We start from the raw sequence: 11,082 nt of genomic DNA on the forward strand, positions 1-11,082 counted from the left end.
AAAATAGATTTAATCTCAATGGACGTCCTGGTAAAATGAAGATATTATAATAAAATAAACAGTTTGCTAGTTTAGTGAAGCTCTATGAGCATCACAGAGAGTCCAAGCAAAGATCCTAACAACAAAAAGGCTGATTAAAGTTCTGGACTAGCCGGGCTGGACTCCAGAACCAGGTCGGACAGAACATCTGCAGTCCTCACAGTCAGACATGTGGAGAACTTCAGAGATCACAGGAATAGTTTAGGAGTGAACCCTCTTTCTGCAGACAACAGCTTTGTTTCTGAGTGGCACTGTGATGTCAGCGATTCATCGTGACCTCATGAACTTTAACCTTTTTCCAAACCCACCGCAGTGAAATGCAGTTTTAGATCAACTTCATTTTGCCCTGAAAGTTTCAGCAAACAGTCGGTTTATTTACAGCAGCTTGACGATGAAGACTTTCTCACAATAAAGGATCAAACTGAATCCTCTGCAGGGATTCAGACGTTGGACTCGTGTTCATGTTCTGACCCGACCGCGGTTCTGCAGTTTGTCAGGCGGCTCTTTATGCCACCGATCTCAGAAATGTTTGGTGGAAAGTTTTGAGTCATTTGTAACCATTTAAAACAAAAATAAAAAAGTGATGAGAAAATGTGTTATTCATTAGCTGTTGAATAATTCTGCACATAAATCCTGATAAATCCAAAACGAAACGTTTCCCTCCTGAAACACTGAGAAGAACTGAGGTGAGCAGGAATCTCCTGTTTCAATTTACATTCATTTTCACACAAACTCCAATGAAAACATGCAGAGGCTTCAAGCAACCAATCAGAAGCCCACCCAGCATGGCGGCCGTGCGGTGAGGCTCCCAGAGCCGGCGCCGGGTTCCTGGACCGTCAACCCGACCCGTCGGGATCCAGCAAAAGACCTGAGGATTGGTCTGCTGTGTGAGAATCAGAACATCTGGAGCAGTGAGCCTGAAAACCTGAAGGTCTGTGTCTGCAGAGCTAAAGCAGTGAGCTGGAAACATCGTTCATTTTCCCAGGGGTCAGTGAACGCAGCATGAGCGAATCGTTTGGGTTTAATGTCTCCCAGCCAACTGAAAACATGAACAGAACAGAAAAACTACAGACCGATTAGTGTTTATGCATCTGAAAACTGATCAGGCCGTTTCCATGGTAACATTTCAGCGGCTGCATCTGAAGGAACCGGCAGCTTTCCCAGAATCGCTCCGGGAACGCTCAAAGGCACTTCAGCAGCTGTGTGTGTGTGTGTGTGTGTGTGTATCAAACAGACCAACATTCACTCTCAGAGTCTTTAATCTTCATCTGTTTAGTGCGAAGAACTTCCTGTTTCTAACCAAGCCGTCTCCTCCTCTTCCTCAGCCTTCATCAGCTGTCCATTCAACCGTCAACCAGCAGGTGGCGCTGGGAGCCAGCTCTTATTCTGTCACAGTTTAAACGACTGAGCATTAAAAGCTCGTCAGCAGCTTCATCAGCAGTCCAGCAGCGTGTTGGCTCCGCCCCCTTCCTGGGCTCCAGCCAATCACATGTCAGACCACAGGATGGCTCTGCTGCCTTTCTCCACGCTGGCGACGAACGTTCCCGACGGCGACCAGGACACACAGTTGATGGCCGAGCTGCGGGGCGATGACATCATCAGCGTGAACAACAGGTGGTCTGATCCGGCGGAACCGGGTCCGGTCCAGTTCTTACCTGTGGTTTCGGTCCAGAGTTCGGTCCAGTTTCCCCGTCAGGACGTTCCAGATGTAGAGAGCGCCGTCTGCTGACCCGCCGGCCACAAAGTTGCCGTCAGGACTGACCAGAGAGAACCGGACAGGTTAGCAGCGGTTCTGTTCGTTTATCAGAACCGTTCTGATGTTCAGCTCACCTGAAGGTGACTCTGGTCCAGTCGGCTCCACATTTGAACCCCTGAGCACTGAACACACACACGCACACACACACACACACACACACACACACACACACACACACACACACACACACAGAGTCCACATCATGATGGTGACTATGACAACAGCTGTGATGAAGAGTAACTAAACTCCAAGTCAAAACGCTCATTCAAGGCGCCATCTTTAAGTTTCTCACGTTTCTTTAATTCTGTAATATTTGGCCCAAACCAGCGGGAGAAAAATCCTGAAGCATGAAAGAGGAGCTGAAGCTTCCCAGAGAATTCAAAGCTCCAGGTGAAAACATCCCTGGATCTTTGTTTCCACCTGGGCGTTGGTTTCTCACCTGAAGGTCTGCCGGACGGCGTTGCTGCGCAGGTCGATGATCTTCAGCACGTCGTCTCTGGAGCAGGTCAGCAGCTCGCTGCGGTCGTGGTTCAGGTCCAGAGACGTCACCCGGCCCTGCAGCTCCATCTCCTGCACGATGCTCTCCGCCCTGACGTGAGCCAGAGCACAGGTCACCGGGTCAGGCTGGCTCAGCCAATCAGAAGCTCAGCAGCTCATCACATGATCACCTCTGATCAGAACCCACCTGATGTCCCAGAACCGGACCTTCTTATCGAAGTGTCCGCTCATGACGCACTGCTCCGTGCAAACGATGTCGTTACAGCTGGAGCCGGCGAAAACCGTCTTCATACCTGACAGGTGGAGGTACAGGTGGAGGTACAGGTGAGTGGACAGGTGGAGACAGGTGGAGGTACAGGTGAGTGGACAGGTGGAGACAGGTGGAGGTACAGGTGGGCGGACAGGTGTGACCAATGACGTACAGACTTTGCTGCGCAGGTCCCACAGTTTGAGCGTTCGGTCGTAGCTGCCAGACACGATGCGGGCGTTGTCCAATAGGAATCGAGCAGACAGAACCTTCCCGCTGTGACCCGTCAAGGTGTGCTGGAGGACAGGTAGAGAGGTGAGTACAGCTCACCTGATGCACACTGACTCCTCCCTCTGCTGAGTGGAGCTCGTTAGCGATGATGATTTTGACCAATCAGGACTCACCCTCAGTCTGTAGTCGTCCATAGTCCAGATTCGACTGGCGAAGTCGTTGGACGCACCGAGCAGGTAGGAGCCCTGATAAAAACAAAGAAAAGAGGTAAGCAAGAGCAGGTAACCAGGGTAACCATGGCGACAGAGACCAGCAGAAACAGACTTACAGAGCTGTCGAAGTCGATGCTGGTGATTCCTGCGTTGCTGCCGGTCAGAGCTCCTTTAGCCTCACAGCGACCTGAACACACAGTAACGCTGCGCTGTGATTGGTCGGCAGTAAAACAGGTTCTGATTGGTCGACTGTCAGTCAACACGACTGACCTGTAAGAAAACCTTTCTAACCCAGACTCTGCTCATTTGATGAGCATGTTGGGGATGTCTCTGCTTGGACCGGGAAGCTCCTGATTCGCTGCTCCAGCATTAGCAAAGCTGATGAATGAGACAGCGCCACCAACGGTTGTGGAGGATTGTTGCGGATAAATAAACCTGTACTGGTCCAAATCCTGGATTCTCTGATTCTTGTTTTTCTTACAAATGTTTTTCTAATGCACTAATAGCAGAGCTAAGTTTTCATTTAGCACCTTAGCTAACTTTAGAAAACATCTAAACTCTACAGCGCTAATTTACCAGGTTGCTTTGTAAACTTGTTGGTTTAGCGGATTAGCATTATTAGCTTATGCTAAATGTCATAGTGGTTTAACATTAACTCCCAATAAATCCCATGTTGGTTTAGTGTTTAGCATTAGCAGAGCTGATGTTTAGTTAGTCATTTAGGGTTTAGAACAGGAAACGGTTTAGCCTGCGATGCCCGCCTCTAGTTTCTGTCTTTGACAGAAAGAAATGTCCTATTTCTAGAATCATCTACAGTCTTTGGTAAAGTAATCTGATTACTCTTTGGTAAAGTAATCTGATTACTCTTTGGTAAAGTAATCTGATTACAGTGGTGATGAAGGTCTCAGCTTGAAAACTTGAGATCAGCTCCCTCTTCCTCCTCGTCCTCCTGATGCTCCTTCCTGATTGGTCGTGTTGGATCAACATCACAGAGAGGCTGCAGGTTCTCAGCTCAGCCTCTCAGTGAGGTCACATCCTGTGTGATGTCACATCCTGTGTGTCAGCAGCTGCTGGGCCCATGGCTGCATGACTGGAGCATGATGGGAGCAGAGAGCGAGCTGCTGGGAGCCGGAGGCAGCAGAGGATTGTGGGAATCAGACCTTTTACAGCTCATCACTGACCTTCAGCAGGTGGGCGGGGCTTAATGCTGAGGCGTTACCGTGTGACGCTCACCTGAGACCACCTCCCACAGCTTCACCCTGCGGTCCATCCCCCCGGTTGCTAGGAGACGGGAGCTGGGGCTGAACCGGACGGTGTTCACCTCTCCGTCGTGAGCTTCCTGTGGAGCAGAAACAGTTTTTCCTGTTTGTAGAGAAAAAAAACCTACAAAACTTCAAAAACTGGAAAACTGCTTCAGAAATCCGTAAAAATTTTCCTTTTATTCTCCACCAAAACCTGCTGCACTTTAAAACATCTGCCATCAACCAGCCAATTTCAAAATGCTTCTTAAACCTGAGATGTTTTGACTCGACAGAATTATTATCCAACATTTCAGTGCTGCAACTCTGACTGGTCAGGATGTTAATTCAAGATATTCAAAGTAGAAAAGCTGCTTCTAATTCTTTAGGAGATATCATAAAACAAATCATTATTTACTTTCATCTAACTGTGATGTAATTTCACTACTTGAATCTTTTACCTCCATTTAAAAATAGACAAACTGAATTGGAATGATGACGACTCCAAACAAAACGAGAGATATCTCAAATTTACTTTATGACTCATCCTAATTTAACAGTTAATCTATTAAATAAATATTCCAGATGGTCAGTAATTTATTGTAGATATCTTGAACTAAAGCTTCGATAAATCTGAGACCAGGATGTAATGAGAGAACTGAAAAGTGTCCAGTCATGAATTAATTCGATTTTATGTTAAAACAGTTTGCCATACAGTGCACAGCCTTGGGGTCACCAGTAGGGACGGTTGGGCTGCTGATGAGGACTTGGTGTTTTTTTATGTTTGGTTTTCGTCGCCTCAGTGACCGTCGGGTTGATCAGAACCAGAACTTCCAGTGAGGAAGTCCGGCCGTCTGATTGGGTTCCTGGCGGCGCTGAAAGAAACTCACAAAGACGTGCAGCGCCGTGGTCGGCACCCGGACCTCCGCACAGCCTCCCGACGGCGTCTCGGCGGTTTCTGGAGACGTGCCGAAGGAGTTCGCCGACCGACGCCTGCTGAGGAGGAGAAACGCAGCGTCATCAACTGAGCACGCTCAGACGAGCTGGAGCTGCGCTGACCGGTACCTACCCAAAGATGTTGGAGATGGAGTCGAGGAGCCCGGCCTGAGGCTGCTGGGACGTTTTCCTGCTGAACACAAACAGAACCAGAACCGTCAACCAGGAGCCGCCATGTTTGTTTATCTGTCAGGTTTACGATTCGCCACCAGGGGCGCCGACTCATGTTTCTGCTGGTGGATGCTCACAAGCTAATGGACCAACGGCGCTAATGTTCAGACGATAATGTTGTCAAATTATTATTATTAATCATAATAATAATAATAATAATAATAATAATAATAATAATAATAATAAATCTGAAACCATAACGGACTGAATGTTCGATTCATGTAGGAAATGTCTGCGTGTTTTTTTGTGTTGATGTTCCTGAAGTAATCTCTGCTCTGTCGGAGCTGGTTGCCATGGCAACGAGTCTGGTGTGGAGCGTTAAAAAAGAAAAATGAAGAATTTTACTGGTTCTGATTTGTTCTTCATCTGTTCATTTATTTTCTCTTTGTTGTGGCTCTGCAGCCGCCGACATTCCAAAAGTTCAATATAAAAATAAAACCTGGACCAATTTTCTTGTTTGTTTGTAGATCATCGCAATGTTCATAATATTTCATCAAGTATTTAATAAACGTCTTTTACAGTTTACAAGAATTAATTTGCCTAGTATAAAAGAAAACAACATTCGGTTAGTTGTCGTTGTCAACTTGAAAGAACTGACCAAACTTTACAGATTAATATTTAGGATTAATACATATTTACATATCAAAACATAAGCAGTTTTCTTAACCTTAATTTAATCCACATTTTACAGAAATTATGGCGCTATGAACATTTTTGTAGCAGGTTCCTGCTGATCATACATCAGAACAGTCTGGTTTAGTGAATACGACTCAATGCACAGGAATGGCGCCTGCAGCGGCTAGCTACAGCGGCTAACAGGTGCTAACGGGTGCTAACAGGTGCTAATGGGTGCTAACAGGTGCTAACGGGTGCTAATGGGTGCTAACAGGTGCTAACGGGTGGCCGTGTGCGGTAACGTTTTGACATGTCGTGGCACACGTGGTGCCGGGGAATCCTTGAATCTCACCTCAGCGTCCTGCCGATTGGTCGGTTTGGTGACGTTTCTCCGGCTCCCTTCCCTCCGTCCTCAGCCAGAACCTCGATGTCATCGTCCCTGCAGAGGAAACACAGAGCCGGGTTCATCACCAGAACCTTACCTGGACTGGATCCGGGTTTACTCAGACAGGAAGTGGAGGTCACTGACTGTTCGATGGGCAGCGGCTCCTTGGCAGCCTCCGCCAGGTCCTTCTGCAGTTTGGCCTGTCTGCGCCTGGAATACAACCAGCCGCTGTCACATCGGCGCTCAGAGGCCCCGCCCCTCCGCCCGCTGACGCCCCGCCCACCTGGTGTCCTTCTCGTTCTCTGCGTTGAGCCGGTTGGCCTCCAGGGCCTTCTCGGCCATCCAGCGGGACACCAGCTCCTGGTTGTCCTCTGATGTCTTCCTCAGCTTCTCCTCCAGGGCAGAGAAGGTGATCTGCAGCGCGTCGTACTCGTCCTTCAGCGTCTGATTGGCCATTTCCAGCTCCTGCACAGAAACAGGAAGTTACCGCGGTCACATGGTCGGGTGGTGAAGTCATAACGCCGTCGGTCTCAGGGATGAAGGTCTCAGCTTGAAAACTTGAGATCAGCTCCCTCTTCCTCCTCGTCCTCCTGATGCTCCTTCCTGATTGGTCGTGTTGGATCAACATCACAGAGAGGCTGCAGGTTCTCAGCTCAGCCTCTCAGTGATGTCACATCCTGTGTGATGTCACATCCTGTGTGTCAGCAGCTGCTGGGCCCATGGCTGCATGACTGGAGCATGATGGGAGCAGAGGGCGAGCTGCTGGGAGCCGGAGGCAGCAGAGGATTGTGGGAATCAGACCTTTTACAGCTCATCACTGACCTTCAGCAGGTGGGCGGGGCTTATTTTGAAATTTGGGCTTTTATTTTGTATTTTATTTATTTTCACATAATCGCAGCTTCTGGAGATGAAACTTCTCATCTGTACCGACACGAGGAAAATACAAACCAACGCAGCTTAAGGCGTTGTTTTTATAACTCGGAGCAGCTGATAATACCTGACCTTTGACCCCAAATCCCAGAGGAGTTGAAAAGGAGGCTTCATGGATGAAGAGCAGAGAGAGGAGGAGGCTGAATTTGTTGAAAAATGAAGTTGATTGCCTTTAGATACGTTTACAATATTAGCTACAATAGGAGCTAACGCCGCCAGCAGGAGCTAATGCCAGGGCCGGCCCAAGGCATAAGCAAATTAAGCAGTCGCTTAGGGCCCCAAGGCCACCAAGGGGCCCCCTTAGTGGAGCTGATATTTTTTTAGTAATAATTTCTATGTCATTATGATATTAAAAACATATTTCATATTTCACTATGAAGTGATTTGTTTTTACAAGAATATTTATTTAATAATAATGCAGAAATCATTATTTTATGGATAAAAATAAAAAGTAAATAATTGCTCTTGGGGCCACCAATCGATGAGCTGCTCTAGGCTGCAGTTGGGTTTTGTTGTTTGCTGCTGATTAAAATCATTTAGTGGCGAAAACAAACATTATTTTTACATCAACTAATAAATTATGAGAAACTTCTGTTAAAATCATTTGAAGGCTCAGAATCAGTCCGGTACCGGTACCGGTCCACAGACTCACCTGGTATAAATTACATTTTTAGCTATTAGCATAACGCTCAAGATAAATTTATTTAATCAAAGAAAGTCATGAATATGTGTAGAGCTGCACCGATTGCAGTTCTGTGGCCGATCTTTAAAAAACTGCCCAGTTTAATTTTGGCCAATACCAATTTTTTTGTCTGAAATGTCACCAAATGTAGCAAGAAAGTCACTGAGTTGGTAACAGAGGGTGAATATTGATAACTGTAAACATTCAGACCTGACCTGGTCAAACCTCTCACTGCAGAGCAGAACAGGACAGAGATGATTTATAAACCTTTCCTGACGAAGATCAGATTAGGAGAGAAGATGGGCTTCATATAGTACCGGCCAATCACCAATAAATGTATCTTATTATAAATGTAAATAATGTAAACAGCACTGCCAGAGAGGCAATAAGTTTATAGCAGGTGTGTGAATGATCTACTGATCGGACTGCTGATTGTAGCCGGTCCACAATGTTAGCAGAGACAGACGGTCCCAAAAACACATTTCGCTTTGGAACCATGGAGGCTTGAGCCTCTTCATCCAGGAAGTGTTGAAGTGGAATATCATCACTGCTGCCTGGATATTGAGCTGTTAACATGTCATGACAGTCTTTAGTCAGAAGCCTCTTAAGATTTGTTGCAAAACTGACTGCTACTGGAGATTCTTTATCAACAGATTAATTATCTTCACGGAGTCGTACCTGCAGGCTGCTCCTCAGATCCCGACAGTCTCCCTCCAGGCTGGCGATCTGCTGCTGGTATTCCAACATCCTGGAAGGGGAGAACCAATCAGCTGCTGCAGGTGATCCGACTCATCAGGTGTGTGTGTTTGTGTGTGTGAGAGACTCACCTGGCCTCGTTGCTCTGGATCTCTCGATCCTTCTGCTGGATTTGGTTGTTGAGTTCGATCACAGTCTGAGCCAGCTGCAGGAGACAGGAAGGTTACTGACTCCGCCCACTTTCAGAAGCACTTCCTGTTTTAAACACTCGACCCCCGAGCGTCCAGCTACAGGTGTGTCCTGAAGGGACAGACTGGCTCCGCCCAGCAGGGCCGCTGCTACAGGAGCAGCAGAAGGGAGAGGAGAAGCTGCTGCATGAGGAACGCGAGAACCTGAACTGGTTTCCAGTGACGCTTCACAGGAAGTAAACTGCAGCGCCTGCAGCAGCCTGAGGGAGGCGCTGTCTCCAACAGAGACACTGATGGACCAGAAACACCTGCAGAGGAGCAGGGACGCCCCACAGCTCCTGAATGCCACGCGGACACTCGGGACGAGGACAGGCGACATCACTTCCTGTTACTCACCTCGCCTCGTTTCTTGTGCAGCTCGGTCAGCTCCTCCTGGTGGCGAATTCTCATCTGGGACATTTCCTGGTGCAGGGAGTCGCTGCGGGACGAGTCGAGGGAGCTGGACAGGGGACAGAGACAGAGAGGAAACAAGGGGACAGAGGATGAGGACAAACAAGAAATGATGGGGACAAAAGAAAAACAGGAAACAGAAACAACGTTAAGAGGACAGGATGTCTCAGGCTGGACTGACCAAGCTGAGACTCAGCTCCAGAGTGTCTCACCTGGCCTCATGTCCTCTCTGGACGTCATACTTATCTGTCTGGTATCTCTCAGTGAGGACGGCCTGCAGGTCAGACTTCTCCAAGAGACGATTGTCTGAAAGACAAACAGCTTTAACCCCTCGCTCTGTCCTCAGAGCGGGACATAGTGTGTCCTCAGAGCATCCTAACTCACACTGCTGGACGATCTCCTCGAAGGTTTGTCTCTGAACTCTGTCCCTGAGCTTCAGCTGGTCTGAGATGTGTCTCTTCCAGCCGCAGTCGGCCAGCCGCTCCGCCATCACACCCTGGAAGAGCGGCAGCAGTCAGTGGGACACAGAGACACACCGGGACAGACAGAAGGACGAGCTGCATCTCAGACAGCTCTGTTTGGATCAGAATCGGATTCTGGTTCTGATCCATTTAAACTGCAGTAGATACCAGTTTCTCCCCTGAGGACAGAGTGAGCCCTCTGTCCACACATCCACCTCTCTGCTCATGAATCAGCTGTTTCATTCCTGATGCAATCAGGTTACCATGACAACGTAATCAGATAGGTTAATTATGCTGAATTGGACCAGGATTTAACTACATAACCGCGGTCCGGATGACAAACCTGCTCCAGAGCTGATTATTGATCAGTTATCCAGACACAAATTAATTCCGTTTAGATCAACGTTCCTGAGTGAAAACTACGGAAGCCGAGAGGTTCTGTGCTCATTAAAAGAGTCACATAAACATGTTTACAACGGAAGGAACACGTGTTAATCAGGTGGCGCTCAACTGACCAGCGGAAACCAAAACAGAACCGGAACCAGTAGCAGGTTACCTGTAATCAGCGTCTAACGCGCTGGTGGTAGAGTCAGGTGGGCCGAACCGGTTTGTTCCGGTCAAATAGAAACTACAGCAGAACCGCAGCTTGGTTCGGACCTGATTTCCGATAGACTCCCAGTTAAATCAAAGTCAATTCTGGGTGAATCACAGTGACTCAACACCTTAGCATTTTGCTAGCTACTGAGCTCCGCGCGCTCCGAAAGAAAAAACTGTGACACTCACGGCGTGCACGCGCGTCCTGACGCGAGGCTGTTGTCCCTGTGATCTCCCCGGTCACGTCACTGCGGTCCGATCACGGTACTAGTCGTTTAACGTTTATTTCCCGAACCAAAACCAAAACCAACAGCTGCCGCTGCTGCGCCATTTTGGCTCCGACCAAGACTTCCGGGAGAGGCGCAGCGTGATGACGTCAGAGAGCGTCAGGCAGACCGACTTCCTCTTCCCGACTTTTTGCAATCCAAATCCATAAATAGACATTTTTAGGCTTTAAAATTTCTTGATATATAAAATGTTATGGCGTATCCGCGTGACTTCTCCTATTAGGTTTTGTTTAGACAAATTACATTTATGAATATAATATTTGCCAAATAGAATAAAGTTTTTGAAATATATATAGTGCAACTTAATTTTAATGCCACAATACAGTTAAAGTGTTGAATTTTAGTCCAGAAATGTTTAGCATAAATACACTCATAGAAAAGATGTGAAAATGTTTGAATGCATTTG

General features: G+C 47.6%; 1 protein-coding gene and 2 non-coding genes across 7 annotated transcripts; all 3 read right to left on the minus strand.

The window, feature by feature from the left end:
* Window positions 1–392: 392 nt before the first annotated feature.
* atg16l1 (ATG16 autophagy related 16-like 1 (S. cerevisiae)) lies at window positions 393–10,800 on the minus strand. 5 transcript variants are annotated; one of them, XM_044119938.1, is made up of 20 exons: window positions 10,579–10,800; window positions 9,719–9,830; window positions 9,547–9,640; window positions 9,281–9,383; window positions 8,828–8,901; window positions 8,679–8,748; window positions 6,672–6,853; window positions 6,533–6,598; window positions 6,356–6,442; window positions 5,291–5,347; window positions 5,112–5,214; window positions 4,217–4,322; window positions 3,100–3,170; window positions 2,945–3,016; window positions 2,716–2,836; window positions 2,481–2,586; window positions 2,235–2,384; window positions 1,870–1,917; window positions 1,695–1,796; window positions 393–1,618 (listed from the first exon to the last, which is right to left on the minus strand). In XM_044119938.1, exons 2-20 carry the CDS (start codon window positions 9,822–9,824, stop codon window positions 1,525–1,527), a joined length of 1,812 nt encoding a protein of 603 aa, XP_043975873.1. In that variant the 5' UTR covers window positions 9,825–9,830; window positions 10,579–10,800; the 3' UTR covers window positions 393–1,524. The 5 variants fall into 5 exon arrangements, with proteins under 5 accessions (XP_043975873.1, XP_043975874.1, XP_043975872.1 ...); XM_044119939.1 differs by having other exon boundaries at window positions 1,870–1,910; window positions 5,112–5,217; window positions 5,291–5,350; window positions 10,579–10,781; XM_044119937.1 differs by having other exon boundaries at window positions 5,112–5,217; window positions 10,579–10,780.
* LOC122833353 lies at window positions 3,884–4,165 on the minus strand. The gene has a single exon (XR_006370975.1).
* LOC122833354 lies at window positions 6,930–7,211 on the minus strand. The gene has a single exon (XR_006370976.1).
* Window positions 10,801–11,082: the final 282 nt, after the last annotated feature.

This window comes from Gambusia affinis, linkage group LG06, assembly GCF_019740435.1.
Source record: "Gambusia affinis linkage group LG06, SWU_Gaff_1.0, whole genome shotgun sequence".
Classification (NCBI taxonomy): Eukaryota; Metazoa; Chordata; class Actinopteri; order Cyprinodontiformes; family Poeciliidae; genus Gambusia; species Gambusia affinis.